Here is a 22,034-nt window from a genome sequence, read left to right as displayed (position 1 = left end):
GTGAAGAAGAAGAGTTCTGGGGCTTCGAACTAACAAAGAAGGGATGTGTTGACGTGTAGTCTGTGACGTGTAGTCTGTGACGTGTGGCCTGTGGCGTGTGGCCTGACTCTCGGGTGTCCACGTGAGCAAAGTGTGCTTGTTTTCTCCCCCAGTGTACGCCGGAAAGTGCTGGTGAACAAGCCTGCAAGAACCTACCTTTCATTATAAAAAGTTATCAAGACGCGTTTCCTTTATTCAAAGCCACACATGGACGAGGAGTCCGCTCCATAGAAACGACATTGCCGCCTAACGTGCCGCGGGACACGCCGAGAGGGTCAACGAGCGCTCCTCTCTCTAATCACCCTGGCAGGTCTGTTGACGGCGTTGGAGAGCAAAGATGGCGGCGCCCACAGAAGTAGAGCAAATGATGAACACACGGACGGACCTTGTGTCTAACCCCGTTTACAGGACCGACCAAGGAGGCGAAAGTTTCTCTGTAGATCCGGGGACACTTCAAGAATATTTAGTGGATTTCCTTGAGAAAGAGGTCGGCAGCGACCTGAAATCCCTGAAGAATGTAGGAGAGCTGCTGGAAACTCTGAGGGAGGAAAACAGTGTCCTGGAGGAACAGGTGAATGGACAGCGTGACTCCAGACACTTCAGAGCGCATATGGCACGTTACAGGTGTTGTTGTTCATCACACTGGAGCTCGAGAACTGCAGAGGGTTTAAAGGAGGCAGCGGTCTCTTACCATGAAGTGTGTTATTTGTTGCTGTGACTTCTGCTTGTGCTGCAGCAGGGGGTTGGTGCAATAACAGTCCCTGTTTTCTCCAGGTGTGTTACAGCACAGGTTTAACCGCGGTTAAATCACGATACGGTATTCTCTGATATCACGTCTGCCACGATGCAATTACAATTCGATTCAATTCAATTCAAAAGCTTGTCATCAGCATGTGATGATATAATATACCCAACATAATCCGTTTCTATTTATATTGACTCACAAAAAGCAACTTTAATTTAATTTGAATTGAAACAGAATTATTTCAGACATTTAAAATAAAAAACAAACTATACTTTTTAATGAAAGAAATAAATAAACATAAAGTGGGAAATTTAAAATAAAGGCGCATCTTAAAGATTTTGACATACTTGATATTTTCACTTTGCATCAATGGTATTGAACCTTTGATCATTGAATCTGCATTTCGATCCACATCGACACCCCTGATATTAATGTAATATTATGAAGAGCAGCTTTTAAAAACTGTTGGGTGTTATCCCTGAAGTTGCAGGTTGGGTGGATCTAGTAGGGGGATGATCTCGCACATGATGTGCACCAAAAATAAAGCTTGAATCCGACAATTCTGTCTGCAGCCCAGAGACATAATGTCCACATATCAGGAAAAGCTTCAGGCTCTGAGGGATGGAAATGGATGAGAGTTTACTGATAACAATGCCATTATCGATTTGGTCTGATTCTCTATCAATTCTCTTATTCATTCCTATATCAATTTTCTGTGTGAAAAAAGTCGGCCCACACAGGTTTTCAGTGTCATCACAACTCTTTTGTTATTTGTGTCTGTAAACTGTAAATGAAAGGTTTTTCACAGGACTATTCTGCTAAGCCTGCCTGTTTGGTGCTAACGTTATTATTATGCCACTCTTTGGACTGTTTCTTTTTCTCTCTTATGTCTTCTTGTGGTTGCAAGTTTCAATCAGTGTAGACATGAGTTTGACATCATTGTTTTGCAAAATCCAAGTGGTGAAAAACTTGCTAACATTGATTCAATGAACTGATAAGCTTGGAAGCATATGATTCCACTTCTGATTCCAATTAGTTGCCTCTTTTGAACTGGAACCAGTTCTTGATTCCAATCCCCACAGGCACTCACCCTTTTCATGTTCATCAGTGTCTACAGCCAGAGTAAAAAAATCCTCTGCTTCATTAAGCTACAACCACAACAGTCCACTTCCCTTCCAAATCCAACTCACTTTTAAACAAGTGTTTGTTTGCAACTGACCACAACACTTGTGCAGTTTATGTCCATCAATGTGTCAGTTCTAAGCAGTTCACTGTATCATTTGTGTCATTCAGGTTCTGACTGTATCCAGTTCTGTGCCTCCTAAAGTTTCTGCAGCCCTGTCTGCTGCTGAGGAGGCCACGTGTTCCCTGGAGGACCTGCTGCAGAGAGAGCGGCTTATCTCCAACATGCTGCACCAGGTAGAGCTCCCACCAGGAGAGCAGAGGACCAAGTACTGAGAACTGACATGAATGAACACGCACAACAGCAGTGTGTGCTTATACCTCTGATAATAGCTATAATAACAATAATAATAATAGCAGCTCTGATAGTAGCTTCTGTTGTCAATAATCATGTCATCTTGTTCTGACTGTTTTCAGAATTTGCCTTCAAGCCAACTAATATGGTATCTCATGTGACTGTGGTTTGATCATTGCATAAAGTACAAATATTTGTAACTTTATTTAGTCCTTTTTCCCTTTTGACAAAGGAAGTCCAACGTTTCAAATGTTCTTTGAAACTGATTATTGGATCAGTAATTTATGTTGTCCCACATACAACATGAGCTTGAATGTTCAATATTGGCCTTAAAAATATTAGTTAGACAAAACATCTGCTCAGTATCCACTACAGTATAATATCCATTTCAAGGTCTGCACTAGAGCCGGAACGATATTGGCCTATCACAGAGATATCGGTGTGGCTCCTCTAGGTGTGGGCGATATGGGAAAAATATCCTATCCCAATTTTTTTTTACAGCAAAATCACAATCACGATTTTATCACAGTTTTTTACATTGATTTTGAATTAGTCAAAGTATTTCGCTATGTAAAAACAGCCCTAAGGCCAAAGAACCTTTCTGAACAGATTTGAATCAGTGTGACACAAAGCTACCTAAAGCTAACCTGTTGCCTCTGCTGGCTGCGGTGTGGCCTTTTCACTGTCAGCACACGACCCACTTTCTATTTTATTCCAGTCGAGCGTGTTGAAAGTGCCGCGATGGACAAAACAAGAGCTCCAAGTTTCACCGTGAAACCTAAATACACATGTTGTTGAAGCTAAACAGGTCAGATTAGGTACATTCTGAAGAAGCTTGGGACTGTGTGTGCGTGTGGCAGCTTTGGGCAGAAGGCGGCCTCTGTGACGTGACGGCCCCGCCTCCTTGTTAAACACAGTCCGCTGGTGCACGGGACATTTAGCAGTTTTTCAGGGGCAGATTTTACAGCTTGTTCCACTAATTCTATGAATAAGCGTGGACAGACATTGCGATTCGACGTGATAGTCTGACACTCGCGTGCGGTTAGGATGTGGTAGTTTAGTTTTCAGCCACCACTTCCTGCTACTCTCCAATCAAAAATGATGGAGGGTGAGAAATCTCTTCACTGCCTGTAGTTCGCTGTGATTGGTTGATGGTGTGTCTTTAGGGCGGGCCTGAGGCAGAATAGCCAATAGTGGGATTTGGTTGAAAAAAAACAAATGTTAGGGTTGTGCTACAACCCAGGTTTTACGAGTGAAGAACTCAAGTTCTTACTCATGCTACAAGCTTTCATCGGCAGTGCTGCTGAATACATTTTATTTATAAAACTTAACACCACACAAGTCACGTCTTAGCCTGGATGGTAAGATGTTTTTTTTCCCTCTAAAATCTGTAACCGCCTCAAAAAGCAGTAGACAGTCTGTTCTTTATATCGATGTGCCAACAATTTTACCTAGTGGTGCCAAAACTCGTTTATATATGAAAACATTTTTGAAACATTTACCTACACGGCTCAAATCTGAATCATGTCAGCGCGGCAACTCTGTAGCGGTCCCGCTGTGTTTAGCAAGTGTCTCTACAAATGCTTCTGTAATTCAAGCAGGATTCCAGATCCATGTCAAAGCATCTGTTTGTCTGTATTAATGAGTCCATCTTGTAGCACCTGCAGGGGGCCCAGCCTTGGATGGACAATCTTGGCCAGACGCTTAACCAAGTCGACACTATAGAGAGACACATGAAATACCTACAGTGCCTTCAACACATAGAGGAACTCAGGTACTGTCAACAAGTCTAAGACAGGAAGACAAATGCAGAGGGACATGACAGATAATGAAAAGAATAAAGAACTAAATGTAATATCATCTAAACTGGACTGGGCACAGATCTAAATGTTGAAATCATCCTATAATAGATGTGCTGACTGTGTGCTGTTCTATAAGTTTGACATAAAAGGTTTAGAAGAGATAGAATGCAGCTGAATATCCCTGTATGTGTCTGCAGTGCTGCAGTCCAGCAGTGTCTGATGACCAGCAGTGTGTGGGAGGCCATAAGGGCGGTAGACAGCATGGCTGCTCTGGACGCTGGACTAAACCAGTCTGGATGTTCTCACCTGCAGGACTTCCTCCGAGAAACACTTCACTTCTGGCACAAGATCATCAAAGACCGACTGGCCAGGTACCCCCCCCCCCAAAAGACATCACTGTATGATCATCCTTGGTTCAACATAAAAGCTAAATTATCCTGTTCAATCTTCCTTCACAGTGATTTTGAGAAAGTATTGACTCAGCTTCATTGGCCGATCCTCTCCCCTCCCACTCAGTCCCTGACACCCACTGCCAATGGCCAGGAGCTCAGCAGCCAGCTGGAGCTGCTTGTGACACAGCTGCTGGCCCTGCAGACCTCGTATCCTTCAGTTTGGGCTTCTGTGTTCACATTTGTGCTGTCTACACATCTATCGCTTATTTCTTTGATAACATTCTTTATATTCACAAACACGTCTCCTAAATATTCTATCCGTATACAGTGGAGAACAAATAGTAAATACTTGATTTATTCTGAAATACTGTTATTTTTTATTGGTCAGAATTTGATGAAAATATCCGCTGTCCCTATACCACTGCTGTACTAGCATGTTTTTTTTTTTAAATAACCACGGTACTTTCAGATACCTCCCACTTATTGGTGTTATTCTGGCACCTGGTGACATTGACTCAATTGTTGGACACACCCTACGGTATTTATCTGGCAGCTCTCCTGGTTACTTTGCAAGATGGCAAGCTGCCCTGAGGTGACTTAAGCCCTGAGACAGCAGGTTGTCCAGATGAAGGCCAAAGGGACGACCCTCTCAGCCACCAGAGAGAGGTTGGGCGTTCCAAGTTTGTGATTTCAAAAATATTGAAACTTTACAAGGACACAGATTCATTTAAGTCCCTCAAAAAGGCCGGCTGTCCACGTAAAACAAGTGCACATGAGGACAGGATTATGAGAAGACTCTCAATGGGGAATCAGTTCAACACTTCAGCTGGAGTAGCTGGGCAGTTCAGTGCTGAACAGGGGACGGATCTGTCTCTTCACACGTCATTTAAGACAATTTGGAGCGAAAGCCCACTCTGCAGTGACCAAACCTCTCATCAGCAGAAAGAATAAAAAGGCTAGACTTGCCTTTGTTGAGGAGCATGTTGTGTGGACAGAGGAGAACTGGTCCAGAGTGACTGAGTATGTTCAATTTATCTGATGGGAAACATTATGTTCAGCGTAGGACTGGGGAAAGACTGAACCCAAAGTGTCCTCAGCATCATCAGGAGTAACAGTAAGACTATTATTAATAGGAGCCAGCAGTGGGTCCCAGGTTTTGTGGAATGCTGTCAAAGATCCCCTCTGTGAAAACCTTAACTACCCAAACTGTAAACATTGTGAAATTTCACACATCCAACTGTAATGAGTCGGTGGAGAAACATTTTTCCATTTAAGGAGACGTCTGGCGAGCAGGGTGGTTAAGGCCACGACACGTTGTGTAGCAATGGGCAGATTTTTGGACAGAGCCCAAAAAGAGCAGTCAGGGGAGTGGGTTCCAAATCTGTGTTAAGAGCCTTTTTTTAAGGTTTGGAATATCTCGGACCAAAATTCAGCAAACTTCGGGCACGTTCAGAACATGTGTGCGTGGTCGGCTGGGAACCAGGATGAGTGAACCATTTTTAAATTTTCACTCCACTGGGCCTCAGTAATGTCTACTCCAAAATCCTTTTCCCATGCATTTTTAGGTGATACAGTGGGGACTGGGCTCAGAAAAGCAATCTTATTATAAATGAGGAGGAATTGGTCCATCTCAACTTCAGGGGGGCGGTTAGGAAAATGTGGTAATTGCTTTTGGATAAAATGTTAAGGCACGGAAAAAAGTGACTATTAGGCAGGCTGTATTTGTCCGACATAAATGCAAAGGACGCAAAAACGCCTTAGTCACACAGGTCCTTAAGAGTTTTGAGGCCCTTATCTGACCATATGCGGAACGCAGGGTCTGTGCAGGAAGGGAGAAATGCATAACTGTTCAAAACTGGGGCAAGGATTGAAGCCCTTTGCAACCGGATTGGGTGGGACCTTGTGGGCAGTTATGGGGAGCTGTGGGCAAATCGTAGAATGCAAAGAGCAGGAGGAAAATGTTATCTCAGTATGAGCCCAGGGCGGGCAGATGTCTGCGACTCCACCGCAGAGCCAATAGAAAAGTTTGTTAATGTTGCAATCCCAGAAGTAGTGGCGGAAATAAGGCAGTGCTAGTCCCCCTTCAGGTTTAGGGAATTGAAGAATACGTTTTTTGATACGGACTGGTTTATTCTGCCCAATAAAGGCGTTGAGTTGTTGGTCCAGATTAGCAAAAAACGATTTGTTTAGACAAATTGGGAGATGTTGAAAAAGATACAGAAACTTTGGTAACATAACCATCTTAATAAGATTAACCCGGCCTGCAAGGGACAGTGGGAGGCCCGCCCATCTAGACAAGTCCGACTTGCGTTTATCTAATAGCGGCTGGAAGTTCTTTTGGAAAAGGTCCCGGAAGGAGCTGGTGATAAAAACCCCCAAATATTTGAACCCCTTATCAGCTGTTTTAAAGGGGAATATGGATTGTGGGAGTGATCTCACTAAGTTGTTGACAAAAAATAACTCCCTAAAACTGAGGGGAGGGAGAATGTGGGGTTTGAAATAAATAAAAGAAGGTCATCGGCATATAAAGAAAGTTTGTGGACTAAACCAAAACGAGTGATGCCATCAAACTCATTCTGGGTTCTAAGCCTACTTCTTCAGCCACACCTCAGTTAATGGTGCTGCTGTGACCTTGAGATGACCTTGAGACAACTCCTGTTGGCCCGAGTCTTGAGCTGGAGTACTTGTTCCGCACTGCCCAGAGCTACTCAGTGTTAGACGTATTTGGCAGTTAGCAATTTTCCATAATATCTCTGTTAATAGATGTTACACGAAAAAAAATTGCTTATTTGATGTGTATTTGCCGACAAAGACTATGGTATGATTTTACGCCTAAATTTCAATTTAATGCCCTTAAATGAAGATCAGCTGCAAAAATTATATTGACATGCATGCATCGTAGCATTCTAAAGCACGAGTGTCATCAGTGTGTTTGTGACACCAGATAGAGAGTAGAGGTGAAACTCGTTCCCAGCAGGATTCAAACTGGGGACGATGTTGGTAGGAAGCACTGCAGGTGCACAAGTGTTTACTTTCTTTAACTTCCACTGACAGCGATGACCTCGTTTCCCAGAGGGCTCTCGCCTCTTGTCAAGGTGTACCCTCGACCCAGCCTGCTTCTTCAGCCACACCTCTGCCCCAATCTCCCCCCATCTGTTTGCCTATCCAGATCATGCTGCTGCCGCTCAGCAGGAGGTTCAGATACCACTTCTACGGGAACCGACAGACCAACTCCCTCAGCAAGGTCTCTCACATCACATACACACGTGTGCACACACAAGTTTCTACACACCATTGAAATCAAAGGATGTATATGATCCTCGCAATGTTCCACACATGCTGTATATCACTCACACATGAATGGTGGTGATAACCAGAACTGCAGTTCTTCGGCAAACACATGACAGCAGTTACTCTGGCCACTCTTGGTCTGTCAAAGCTCTCCATCTGGGAACTCTTGTTTGGTGATCTTTTGTGAAGAGGCAAAAATACTGGTTGCTGATTGGATAAACCATTTGTCTATCACCAACGTACGGGACAAATCAACCAATCAGATCAACAAAATGTATGACGTTGTAACAGCATCGAGGCAAGGCTCAGAAAGTAACGGATATTTTCTGTTTGTGTAACGTGAATTTATGGATCATAGGCCCAATTTCAGGAGCCCGGTCCATATTCAACAGAAGGATCCAGAGAAAAAAGAGTTAGTGAGCAGCTTGCTCCATAGCTGCTCATCTCATCCACGGAAGCCTCCATGTTGTTTACGCTTCTCGTTTCCTCACACTTAAAGCCGCCTCAAAATCAATGCTGATTTGGAAAACGCCTCCAAATTTTCACCACTGCACGTTACCAGACTGATCAGAGACTAAAATATAGTGGAGCTCAGAGATCAGGATGGTCTCATGAGGCTAAAGCTTCACCCCACAGTCAAACTTCTTCATTTGCTTCACATTCCTCTCTAAAACAGATGCTTGAGAGCACGCGAGTAAATGCACCAACACACATGCAGAGTTTCAGTTCAAGTTGTTTGTTGTTTGCTATCCAATTATTTATATGTTAACAGTGGTTGCCACTGATGGAAACTAAAGGCCAAGAATTGGTTGCCTATTTTTCAAAAAGCCTTCCAATGGCAACCAGGCAACTGTTTCTGTGGAGCCCTGCTAAAGTTAAATCAGTCACACCACAAACAAAGGATAGCTTGGCAACAACAATGCCGTCTTTCTTCAAAAGAAGTTGTAAAAATATCATTTTCACAGAGCCTCCAAAAAGTTAAGCTCCAGGTCTGGCCACATCTCATCGGCCCGTCACATTGTTGGAATTCTTATTTTGGGCCGATACTGATCAGTGGTCATTTTAAAGCCACTGTCAGCTAATTCGGGTGACTTGCCGATATCACCATGCATCCCTAATCAGAATGTAAAGTGCCGTCCAAATGGCGTGAAGATTCCCATAACATAGTTCAGCCGTCCCTTCTTTTGGCATCCCAATAAAATCCATATTGTCATATCGTCCATGAATGTCTTCGAGGAGTGACTGAAATGTGTGTGTGTGTGTGTGTGTGTGTGTGTGTGTGTGTGTGTGTGTGTGTGTGTGTGTGTGTGTGTGTGTGTGTGTGTGTGTGTGTGTGTGTGTGTGTGTGTGTGTGTGTGTGTGTGTGTGTGTGTGTGTGTGTGTGTGTGTGTGTGTGTGTGTGTGTGTGTGTGAGTGTGTGAGTGTGTGAGTGTGTGAGTGAGTGAGTGAGTGAGAAAGAAAGAAAGAACAGGCTCATCTTACTGCCACAGAGGCAGCAACAACGTCACCATCATCTCAAATCTAATGGAGCACAATATTAAATCCCCTCTCTTTATGATGTCTGTTCAGGGCCGCTATAAACACTTTGCCTTCCCAAGTAGTGAGACACCACACCATGCAACTAGTTTTTAACTTTTTGGTATAGACCCCACTTATTTATCAAAGTTCTTACACACTCTCAGCAAACAGGGCGGTAACCTTCATTGTTGGACCTTTCTTAGATACTGACCCTCCAAGGCCGGGCAGCTGGGTCAGAGACAGACTAGATGTCCCCACAGAAAATCGAAGTAGACAATTGTCATCAGCTGACAAAATTGAATTCTTTACTCCAACTGCTCTCCTGTTTGTGGCTTTTCCAGCCAGAGTGGTACCTCACGCAGGTTTTGATGTGGATGGGGAACAGCTCCACCTTCATGGAGGAAAAGATTCAACCTATCCTCGACCGAGCTGGGGCCTCCATCAGTGCCATGGTAGGTTGTTCTTCAGCTCTCTGCTTTGATCTTCGTTCAAGCATGGCACATTAAGAGTTGTATACGTATGTGCGTGCAGGTGGAGCTGTGTCGAGGCCTGCTGTCTCTAGTCCAGGAGAAGGTGGCCAGTGACGCTTCTAGGCTGCTGTACGATGACGTGCTCTTCTGTCACTTGGTGGAAGAGGTGCTGCAGTTTGAGAAGGAGCTGCGGAGTAACCAGTCGTACCCAGCAGCACTGCCCGGGCTGCTTCACCTCTTGCTGGAAGACGCAACCCTTCAGAAGTGGCTCACTGTGGAAAAGAAGAGTAAGTATGAGGGCACGTGGTTGGAAGTGTCCAGGACAGAGCTTTCTCACTCTTGTTTTTGCATCAGTGTGATTAATAGTCAAAGGCATATTTGAGTTGTTTCATTTAGGGCTGGTTGATATGTTCAAATTCTTCTATCCCGATATTACAATAGAGCATGTTTTCTGGTGATTCAGTAAATAAAAAGTCCATATGAAATAACCACATTGTAAAGCCTATTTACATTTGTATACTTCTTTGTGAATTAAATACTTTTTTCTCATTAATTAAATGGAAGTTAGAGTGCTTTTATTGTCAGGTTAAACAAAGTAATTGTGTATAATGGAATCTCGATAGGATATTTTTTTTCAATTCCATTATTATCAGTTTATTATTTGGTGGACTGCAGTTTATGTTTGAGTAAAATGAGCCCTCCACATTTGGCAGTCATTTTTTTTTACAGTGCCTAGTTTGGTATTTCCAATCCCATAAAAACACTTTACTGGACACACTCTTAGCAGTGTGCATGGCCTGTGACAGAGCTTCACTATCCTGTCCTCCTGTGTTTGTACAGTGGCAGTGGAAAAGATGGATGCCATGCTGTCGGCCGAGGGAGCGTGGAGCTCTCAGTACAAAGATATCAGTGATATGGACGAGCTGAAGGCTCCAGACTGTGCTGAGACTTTCATGACTCTTCTACAGGTCATCACTGGTAAGACCACTCCTTTCAGCTAACTGAAGTCAGCACATGTTGTGAAGGAAATTCTCTGGAGTCCTCAGTGTTTCTCAAATCATGTCTTTACTAAGCTGCATGCATACAGGAGAGACAGTAGATATAATCATTGTCACCATTTGCAACCCTCATGTGACCCCTCTCCACAATCCCCCCAGCACTTATTCACAGCTTGAATGCCAGTCAATTATGTTAATCAACATACATAAACCAAGGATTTACAAACCTTAAACTCAGAAAAACACACTAGGTAAAATTGATTTCTCACAATGTCTTTGTTTGGGGAAGTATGAAACATACAGTGTACTGTACATTGAAAACAACAGTTGATTGTTTTAAGCGATACTACAATCATAACATAACATGATGCGATAAGCACGTTACTCCAGAGCTTAAAGTATCATTTGTTAACACTGTTAACATTTCCGATGATGAAATATTTAGCTGTTCTTCTTCATGATGAAAAGGAGACTAAAACTAAGCTACACATTTTTTGGCAGTCTATCTTCGAGGCATTCTCTGGAATATGTGGGAAAACAGTTCACCCATCTCCTCTGATTTCACTGGTTGGTGTGGCTGCCACTTTTTCTGGGTGCCACTGAAGCACGATGGTTAGGAGGCATATCCTGTTAAAATGGCATTTAGAGTAAAAATCTTTTGTCGTCCTGCTGTACTCAGAGCGGTACCGGTCCTTGCCCTGTCCTTCTGCACAGCTCAAGTTTCTGGGGCTGCAGAAAGAGCTGGTGGATGACTTCCGCATACGACTCACCCAGGTAATAATGACAAAGAGGCCGATGAAGGAACGACACTCTTAAAGAAGGAGTTCCACTGGGGCTGGGTATTGGTACTCAAGGTTTCGATTGAAATAACTCCAGTAGTATCAAACAATACCTGCTTTTGATCCTCTTTGTACCCAGGTCTCTCGTTCAGATATCATCTTTCTTTTTTCTCTCAGGTGATGAAGGAGGAGTCTCGCTGCCCGCTGGGTGCCCGTTATTGTGCCATCCTTAATGCTGTTAACTACATTTCCACTATCCTGGGAGACTGGGGAGACAATGTGGTGAGTGGACCTCGTTAAGCCAAGCCCCTTGTTTTCATGTGAAAACTCCTTTAAGTGGGAACAACCTCATGTACACTGTCCTGTCCAAGGGCCGCATAATAAACAATATAGATGCACAAAAGATTGAAAGATGTGTAGTGGAGAGCCGGGTCGATTGAAACACTTTTAGGTTAAACGTCTTTTTCAAAGATGACGTTACATATACCAATTATTTTATCATGGGATTCACGATTCAAATGTATATTCTCTTATTTACAAGAGTAATTTAACAAATAAATTGGATGCTTGTGACCGCAATTAGGCACGGTGGAGCTTTCGGGACGATTGAAACACTCCATCCTGGGATGCCCTGTGGAGTGCAGGTGGTGGGAGAGAGCAGGATGCTGGACAAGCTGTCATCCCTGCTGGTGCAGTAGTCCCACCCCCTGCAGGTCACTCTCACAGCACTGGGCAGCTCCTTCAGCAACAGACTGATACACCCTAAGTGTGTGAAGGAGAGGTACCGCAGGTCCTTCCTTCCTGCTGCTGTCAGACTATCAGCACTGCTCCCAATAGACTATTGACCTCATCCTGTACCCTGCACTGTGCAATATGCCTGTACTATGGGCACTTCTGCTTTTTGCACAATTTGTCTTATTTACTCATATTTATTCACTCCATATTATATTATTACAAAACAAGAACAACTGCACTATACCATGTGAATATGTATATATGTCTATTTCTACTTCTTCCCTTTTTAAATTTAACTTTATTGCTTATTTTTGCTATTTTTTACCTTATTTTGTAATATTCTGTTGCTGCTGTGACAAAAGAATTTCCCCGTCTGCGGGACATTAAAGGTTTTCTGATTCTGATCCTGACCCTGATTTGACTTTTAAACTTCAAAACTCTGACACTGCACAAAAATAATATACAAAAATATTCTATATTTCTAATATTGTGCTTTAAATCTTCAAAGAAGAAGTTGCACTGTGCTGCTAGAATGCAGCCAGAGGAGGGTGACCGTCAACACTTCATCTATTCTTTCCACAGTTTTTCCTCCAGCTGCAGCAGGCAGCAGTTTCACTGGGTGAGGAAGTGGTGCTGGGAGGCCTTGGGATGATGGAGCTGGGTCGCCTGGCTTCTCTGGAGGGCTCTCTGTTTGAAGGTCTGTTGGCGTTGCTGGATCGACTGAAAGGAGACATGATGGGGAGACTGCTGGAATGGACCATGAGAGAAATCACAGAAAAAGCCAAACCATACGGCCAAGATAGGTGAGACATCAGCCTGAGTGCCATATTCTCACGTTTTAACGCCTCTGCCCATCAGGTCGGGACAGATATGAACTCTGCTAACTCTGAGAAAATACCCTGACATCCTGCTGCTGTGGGTATGGATAGGACAGTGTCTGTTTATTCTTGATATTTCAGAATAAGAAATTACACAGGAACTAAAGTAGTACCGTAGTATGGTGTAGAAAGTAGGGGCCACTTTCTGCCCCTGGCCTGGTTTGGCGTGACGGCTGGTGTGATCGCTCTAGTTTATCAGTGCATTTACAATACACAGACATTCCCTAGGCATTAGTTTTTACATACAGTATATGTTTGGCCTGTAACTTTTGATTCCGTCAGTCCTTTGTGGTGTTTAATTTCATTTAAATTAATTTTGATTTGTGGCTAAATCTCGTTTTTCACTGCTCAAATGCTGTGTGCAGGGCTGATATAACAAATCATGCCATATCTCCTGAATGCTTTTTGCTATTGGAACCACATTTGGTGGAAATGTGTAAATTTAATGTCTGAGGGGACATGGCAAATGTGGTGCCACTCGGCCAATACGTAGCAGCAGGATGTAAAGGGAGGAAGCTGTCAGTGTATGTATGTCCGACTGTCCTTCACTCTCAAGAATGCTTCAGCCACTTGACTTCACTCTACTTGGCAGGTGTATTTCTGAGGACCCAAGGGAGTGCAGTTGAGTGGGCTAGGACCGCATGGGTTCTCGTGAACCCTGCAGGAAGCATTTTTTAAACAATCAAGCAAATAAGCAATGAGCCTGCTTCAAAGGGCACACATTCCAAATGTGCACACACTGACTACGCTACAAGCAGCAACACGCAGATCTGCTTTTCCTAGGACGGTGTTGACATGACCCGCCTATGGATGCATTATTAGACCTGGATAGGGCACCACAGCTCAGCCTTTCAACCATTTTTTTCCAGTTTCAGTAAAGTCTATGAGCCGAGCAGGAACTCATGGGTGGGGCTGGGGAGAAACACTTTCTGTGCACCTTCAGTGGTAAGTAGTCCTGAAAGCCCAGAAACCGTTTTTGTACCGGGTGACCGATTCTCATTGGATTGAACAGGTGCCATTTTCGATCTATCATCTAGGTCTAATAATACATTCATGGACCCGCCCTACTCTGCCTCTGATTGGCTTACCCTAACCAATATCAATCCTCAGAGCTGAGAGTAGCACATGAGGCCACGCCCCCATTCTGATGAAAACAAACTGCCGGCTTTGACTGGTGGTAAATACAAACCCGGCCGTAATCTGTCCTGATTTTGCCTATTTTACGTTAACTGACCTGGAAACCTCCTGTAATGTTAGTCAGGCAGACAGATATATTAAATCAATGTTACATGGATAAAATGAAAGAGTTGGTGAATGTTTGTCCAGTTTACCGGAGAAAAAGGGTGTAAAGGAGCCACTCAGTGTCCAGAGGTGACATCCCCACACATTTATTCTACCGCACTGAATAAGCAGGTAATGCAGAACTATGACAACCATCCCTTTCTCTGTCCTTAATATTCTGTCGTTTTAGTTTAGCTCAGTGAAACAAAACAAACAGCCATGGCTTTGTCCACCTGAGGTTAAATGAGGGTGGAAATTAACTGTCTCTCTCTGTCTCACACACACTCACTGCATCTTTTTCACATCTTTCTGTCATCATTCTTTCAATAAATATGGAAATATGTCTTGTATTTCCTCAAATGTAATCAGATTTATTTTTATAAACTGAGTGCTCCCTCCTGTTTTTCGTATCAGTGCCTATACAACACTGAGGTCTTCTCCATTGGTTTCAGCGGGGAGGGGGCGTGGCCTTAAACATCACGTAGGGTTACAGTCTTCTTTGCCTAAACCAAACCAACACAACCAACAAAGGTCAAGAGTAATAGCCAATCAGAGGCAGAGGAGGGCAGGACATGACTTCGCCGTCCTCAAAACGCAATTTTACATACCGGGAGCCAAGCAATCAGCTGTTCTGAACGGGCAAAGGTGGGTACTGCACTAGGATTTATTATCCAACCGGGGAAAATCAAAATCAATATTTGGTCATTTCCTATTTTCTCCCAGTGACTCCAAATCCAATCCTATGTGTGTGTATGTAGTATGTCTTTTAGAATGATGAAGACATGAGGGGACCTGGCTCAGCTCTTATTCTGCCCTGTAGTTATGTGATGCTGCCATCGAGTGGACTCATGGTATCACACAACATTTGGTCCTTCCTCGACGACGGAGGGCAGCAGCAGTGTCAGGGATTCTTCCAAAGCACCAGACGCGTTACCTCCTGTACACGCATCATTTTTGTGTCCGTGGAAAGTTTGTTTTTCCTCAGTGGCTGTCACCACCTCTCATGTGTCTGTCAGCTGACTTCCTTCTTTGCCCCAATTTCAAATCAGTTTTTCATCGGATGGACACAGATGTTGTTTCGGGGCACTTTTTTTTTTTTTTACAGGAGCCCAGGAATTAAAGCCTTCCAACCGTTTCAACAGATGAAGTATAGTTCAACACTTACGTTGACGTTCTTTTATCTTCTCTTTAGGTGGTTGTCCTTGCCGCCCCAGCAGGACCAGTCCACCATGACCCTGTCCAGTTCAGCATGTCCCATGATGCTTTGTGTGAGAGACAGGTTGTTGAACCTCCATCAGGTCCTGAGCCTCTCTCTGTTCCAGCTGGCGTGGCAGGGCCTGGCAGAGAGACTGGACAACGTTCTCTACCAGGATGTAAGCACTGAAACTGGGTCATCACCATGTGTGGCAGATTCACTTTTAGGAATTGTTAATTGATTTTTTCTGTTAACATATAGATTGTAATGTTTTTGGCTGACTCCGTTTAAATTGAGACTCCTGTAAAAGAGTCTTCCAGTGAGTCTTGCCTGGTATGGGATTATTTTTTGAAGCTCCTTCTTTATCAATTTCTTAAAGGTCACAATAAGTAAAAAGTGAGATTTCCGTGTCGGTATTTTATTATAAAGCAGCTGAAGGTTCTATATAAATACTTTGAAAGTATCAAAAGGCTCAGTCCACAGAAATGCACACAGGCCGTACTGTAACATTAAAGCATGTTAACATGTTCTAGTTGAGTACAAAGCGCAGCAGAATAAAGGACCTTAAATATGAGGTGAATATGATATGCTCTCCTGCATTCCTCTGTTGGAACCAGTGGATGTTTGAGTTACTGTTGCCTTTCTTTCAGCTCCAACCAGTCTGGCCATTCTCCTCTGACCTCTGGCTAAAACGAGGCGTTTGCGCCCACAGAACTGCCGCTCCCTGGATCTTTTCTCTTTTTGGGACCATTCTCTGTAAACCCTAGAGATGGTTGTGTGTGAAAATCCCAGTAGATCAGCAGTTTCTGAAACACTTAGAGCAGCCCGTCTGGCACCAACAACCATGCCACTTTCAAAGTCACTTCAATCACCTTTCTTCCCCGTTCTGATGCTGCTTTGAACTGCAGCACATCCTCTTTACCATGTCTACATGCCATCTGATTGGCTGATTAGAAATGTGCGTTAACGAGCAGTTGGACAGGTGCACCTAATAAAGTAGCCAGTGAGGGTATATACATATACATAACAGCATTCAGGAAACACTAGAGGCAGATTGAAATAAAAAAGGAGAAAAAAATCAGTAATAGAATAATGGATACAGACTCAATACATTTACAATTACAAACAATTCAGAGCCAGGCTGAAAAGGTGAACTACAATAAATAGGAATTAGATGGCTAAATAAATAAGGCTTAATTCAAAGGCAGGTTAAAAGGGTAGGACTCTGCTTAAGTGCAAACTTAAGGCTATAAATGATTCACCACATCTTCTTCTGTTTTGGTGTTTGCTACTAAACCAGTGACGATGTGGTTTCCTGCAGCCAGCTGATTTTATGTCCGTGTGTGTGTGTGTGTGTGTGTGTGTGTGTGTGTGTCTCAGGTGATCCTGTCGAATCACTTCAGTGAAGGTGGAGCGGCTCAGCTGCAGTTCGACATGACCAGAAACCTTTTTCCGCTGTTTGGTCACTACTGCAAAAGACCTGAGAACTTCTTTAAGCAGTAAGTGTGTGTGTGTGTGTGTGTGTGTGTGTGTGTGTGTGTGTGTGTGTGTGTGTGTGTGTGTGTGTGTGTGTGTGTGTGTGTGTGTGTGTGTGTGTGTGTGTGTGTGTGTGTGTGTGTGTGTGTGTGTGTGTGTGTGTGTGTGTGTGTGTGTGTGTGTGTGTGTGTGTGTGTGTGTGTGTGTGTGTGTGTGTGTGTGTGTGTGTGTGTGTGTGTGTGTGTGTGTGTGTGTGTGCGTGCGTGCGTGCGTGCGTGCGCCCTTTTTTCTCAGATGAGGGGGAAAGTGTGCTTCCTTAACCCTGAGTTGTAGGTACAAACATTATTTAGTGCCATCCCAACATGTTTGAAGCCAGCCGTGGTCCGGTGACCTCTATCACATAAACTGAGAACACAAGTCCTGCAGTTAAACTTTTGAAATAAACAATATTTGCATATTCATAGATACAGGATATTTCAGTGAAGAAGAAGTTTTGCTTTTAGGAATATTAAATTGTAAAAATCAGATCCTTTATGATTTAAAGCAGGTCATTAATATCTCTTAAAAGATGGTTCAGTTCTCCAAAGAGACTCACCACGGGCCATAAAGAGGCTTTTTTCATTTCTAAACTCCAGACTTTTTTCAGTCAATATTAAACATCTGAATTTTATTTATTAACCTTTATTTATACAGGTAAAATCTCATTGAGACCCAGGGTCAGACTCACTACAGACTAACTGAACACACAGGAGGCACAACAAAGAACATAAACAGTAAAATATTACAGTACAAAGTGCAGTGAATACCAATTGGTAGATGCGTATTATGTAAATAAATGGTTTTGACTCCAACTTTTAACACATATGTTAAGTTCTGACTATGCCATTATGTTGCCAAGACATTTTTACCTACGTGTTGTAGCTCATATAAGTGAATGAACTCTGAACCCAGACAACACACAGCATTTTATTCAAGCTAGATGTTTAAAGAGTGAGATGAATAACTGTGAACCTGCAGCACCTGCAGACAGGAACAGTAGAGATGGACGATTAAAAATGGAAAAGATTATGGAAAAAGGTTTGTGTTGATTCCAGACTTTAATCTCACTTTGTAAAATCAAATATATGAATATATAGAAATCAAAACAAGTTTAATAACATAACACAGGCGACCTGTAGATGATATGAAACTAATCAAGCTGGCTGTAGAACGGTATCAGGTTACCATGGTTACCGTTCACCCCTGCGCCCGCGCAACTGTGATTCTCATTTATTGGATTTTGTCCATACGTGTCATCTCCATTTTCTTTATGATTTATTTGTATTTATCATTATTTTATTTATATACAGTATTTTTACTCCTAAATGATGATGATGATGATGATGATGATGATGATGAAGCCCTTTATTTGTCACTAGTCACAAGTACCAGCGAAATTGCAGCGCCACCTGTCCAAACATACATGTACATACAATGTGACAGAGGGGTAGACAGGACAGGAGGCAGGAATTGGATTGAGAAAGTTACAGCATAACATGAGGAGAGGGAGGAGAGAAAAAAAAGGCAACCCCCAGACTGTACTCCAGAGGGAGTGCAGTGTGGGAACAGGAAAAAAAACACCTCAGCAACAAAAGCACATAATCACTCTTACAACAGAAAAACTCAAGACTAGCAACAGGGAGGGGGTGAGGGTGGGGGGTGTAACCCCAGGAGACAGCACCCACCCGGACCTGCAGCCATATTCGGCGCTGGTCACGGACCCGTCTGTCTCACTGGGGGGGTACAAAGCTGCAGAGACGTGGGAGAGGGGGAGGAGGGTGGATGCATATCTGTATAAATGTATAATGTCACTGTATGTGTGAGCCTGGGTCGTCACCCCGCCCGGCGTCACAGCCTCGGTGCCTCAGTCTGATCCAACGGAGACGGCCTTGATCATGACCCAGGCAGAGTCAACAATCAGCAGGTGTCTGTGGGAGGTGGGGGAAGGAATGAAGAGCGTCTCACTGCAGTGTTCTCCAGGGGAGATGTTGTTCCAGCAGCAGCCTTGGCCAAGGCCACTGCTGGTTGGGGAGGCCGAAAAGGATAAGATTGGGGTTGTTTGGGTTTGGGACGAGCAGCCACATTCCAATGTCGCGGCTACTCTCTTTGTCCATTCTGGTCAGCAATACGATCCACTTCCTTTGCAAAGCCATGAGCGTCTCCTTGATGGTACCCACATCGCGGCTCAAGTTGTCCACGTTACGGTGCAAAGCCACAGTCTGAGTGCCCATGACTCGCACCGCCTCAATCATTCCAGGCAGCCATGTGGGGCTCTTGGCAGCTGCCATGGATTCCCGAATTCTCTGATAAACCAGGCCCGTGCCTATTCCAATCAGCAGGGAAGTTGTTATCACGGTTCCGAATAGGTAGATGTCTTCGACGTCCTCCACAGAAAGAGCCGCCAGGCACACGACCCGCCACCTCTCCCACGCGTCCATCGTGTAGCCAGCTGCAAACGTTCCGGCAGGACAGTCAGGTTCCCCCGAACCCGGGCTTCTCGTCGAGAAGATGGTGTCAATAGCGTGCAGAGACCAGTTGATCAATTCCATAATTCTTTAGGTTCGGAGAGCAGTGCGGAGAGAGTCTCTCAAAAGAAATACATAAGACAGAAGACTAGACGAGACAAGAGAAGCAAAGCAGGGAAAGATAAGGGAGAGGAGGGAAGGAAAAATGCGACCGCCTCCGCTGAGAGCCAAAGAGAAAGCCAATGAAGCACAGATGGTTTTCTTCTGTAGCTCCTGGTTCCAAACTTCTCCAGACCTGGAAATGACTCAAATTAAACTCGTACTATTCCATACTGTGGAGGAACCCTGTGAATAAAGTCAAAGAAAAGTGTGTCCAAAAAAAAGTCAGTAAAGTATGTTGAAAAAGTCCAAATGTATTATGTCCAGAAAAAGCTTAAATCAGTCAAAGGTCTTAAAAACGTCAGGAGAAGTATTTTTTGAATAGACGGATGCATGTGTGTGACACGGTTTGCTGCTGTCGTCACAGATAGAAGAGTAATGATCATAAGACAAACATCCAAGCTTAGACAATACCAACACAACACGTAGCCACTGGAGATGAATGACAAAGACAACTGAGGAACAAGAGACCTAGTCAGAGGGGTAACTGTGGTTCTTCCAGCAGCATCATTCCATCTCTCTCTCTCTCTTTTCAGTGTAAAGGAGGCGTGTATCATCTTGTGTCTCAGCGTGGGCTCTGCTATTCTGCTGAGGAATCTCCTTAAAGAGTCTGAGGAGGAAGCGAGGGAGTGGGCCGGTGTGGGGGATCCCCCACCAGAGTCTGCGCTCAATGAGCTGGGGGTTTACTGCTTGGCCCCCTGTGACGTGTTGATCCTCCTGAACCTCAGGGCCTCCTGGCCTGGGCAGTGACACCGCTCCCCTCTGCGGGGGAGTATGCGTCACACTGAGTGCTTGGCAGACTTTCTGACGCTTTGGTCATCAGTTTACATCTTTTTTGTAAACCACGCAGATATATTTGTCAAGTTGAACTGTTCAGAGTGTTGAAGTTGATGACCCATGTACCTGTCACATCAGTTGATTGAAGTCTGTCACAACAAAGCAGAAATAACAATAGTTATGTTAAATTGGGTTATGTAATAAACCCCACTTACCTGCAATGCTCTCACCAATGGGCTCAACACACTGCTCCCTATCCTCACTGTTGTTTGTGTATTTGTTGTGTTTGCTCTGTGCAGGGTTCCTACACATTTTCCGTTTCAAAATTCCAGACTTTTTCAGATTCAAATTTCCAGATTTCTCGGAGGAGTTTTGTATAGTATGTCGAAAAAGTCAAAATATAATAAAGTCATAGAAAAGTGTGTCCAAAAATCAGCCAAAAAACAAAAGAACCACCACCACTTATCTACAGAAGAAACAAGTCTGTGCTTCATTGGCTTTAGATGGAGTAAACATACTGTAAATAAATAAATATAATAAAAGTAACCATGGTAACCCAACACCATTCTACAGCAGCTTGATTAGTTTCAGATCATCTACAGGTCGGCTGTGTTGTGTTTGTAAGCTTGTTTGATTTGTATAAATTCAAAGAATTTCCCCTTGGGGATGAATAAAGTATAATTGATTGATTGATGAATATATTTTATTTTAAAAAGTGAGATAGTCTGGAATCAACACATACATTTGTCCAAACTTTTCATTTTTTCCATTTTTACCCAGACCTGGAAATGACTCAAATTCACTACTTCTCCGTAGTGTCTGAGCAGATAGATTGATTGAAACCAGCTCTGTATCATGGCAGCGTGTGCACATGAACAGGGGAAATAATCATGGAGAAACTTTGAGCAGCTAAATGTGAACATACACAGGTCTGCACAGTGAAGCTCAAACATCTGCTGCAGGAGCAAGAAGAAAACACTTTTCCAACGCAACTGTGACGGGAAAAGCAAACTAGCCATTTTAATTTGACTCAACTTTAAAAATAACACAAGTTATATTTACGTTTAGTTACAGATAAAAGTTGATTCCACATTTCAATGTCTATTAAACAGACAAATGTTTCCCTGTCAAAAAAATGATGGACACTGAACATGCATGATGTATCGTTTAAAGACAAACACACTGACACCATTAACACACTGGGTGTTTTTATTGAAATAGGCAAAATAAATATCAGAACAAAGACGTCAGTCCAACACAGACTTGAAACTGTTTGTCAGGTGGCACAGCTTCCTGTTTCTGTTAATACCACTCATCACACAGCAGGTTCACGGTACTAAGAGAAGTGTGCAGTAGTCTAAGGAGGAATCTGAATCGCCCACAAATATCTAGTCCAGTGGAAATCTGCCCTGTAGCCATCCGCAAAGAGTTTGTACACAAACAACTCCAGGAGGGGAGCGAGGACTCTGTTCCTGTGCTCTGGAGCTGAGGAGAGTCCTGCAGGTGAGGCGTTAGGGC

At 43.6% G+C, this 22,034-nt stretch overlaps 1 protein-coding gene across 2 annotated transcripts; it reads left to right on the top strand.

Moving 5' to 3' along the window:
* The first annotated feature begins 378 nt into the window (after positions 1-378).
* rint1 (RAD50 interactor 1) lies at positions 379-21,179 on the top strand. Of its 2 annotated transcripts, none has more exons than XM_083934860.1 (15): positions 379-610; positions 2,078-2,203; positions 3,920-4,035; positions 4,261-4,434; positions 4,522-4,662; positions 7,510-7,699; positions 9,606-9,716; positions 9,796-10,021; positions 10,575-10,712; positions 11,412-11,506; positions 11,689-11,793; positions 12,829-13,049; positions 15,598-15,778; positions 16,981-17,099; positions 20,276-21,179. In XM_083934860.1, the coding sequence occupies exons 1-15, from the start codon at positions 404-406 to the stop codon at positions 20,487-20,489; spliced, it is 2,364 nt and encodes a 787-aa protein (XP_083790986.1). In that variant the 5' UTR covers positions 379-403; the 3' UTR covers positions 20,490-21,179. The 2 variants fall into 2 exon arrangements, with proteins under 2 accessions (XP_083790986.1, XP_083790987.1); XM_083934861.1 differs by lacking the exon at positions 379-610 and adding an exon at positions 623-736.
* The last annotated feature ends 855 nt before the right edge of the window (positions 21,180-22,034 follow it).

This window comes from Echiichthys vipera (assembly GCF_963691815.1).
Source record: "Echiichthys vipera genome assembly, chromosome: 20".
Classification (NCBI taxonomy): domain Eukaryota; kingdom Metazoa; phylum Chordata; class Actinopteri; order Perciformes; family Trachinidae; genus Echiichthys; species Echiichthys vipera.
The sequence above is the reverse complement of the archived record's forward strand: the minus strand, read 5'-3'. Positions and strand labels throughout refer to the sequence as shown.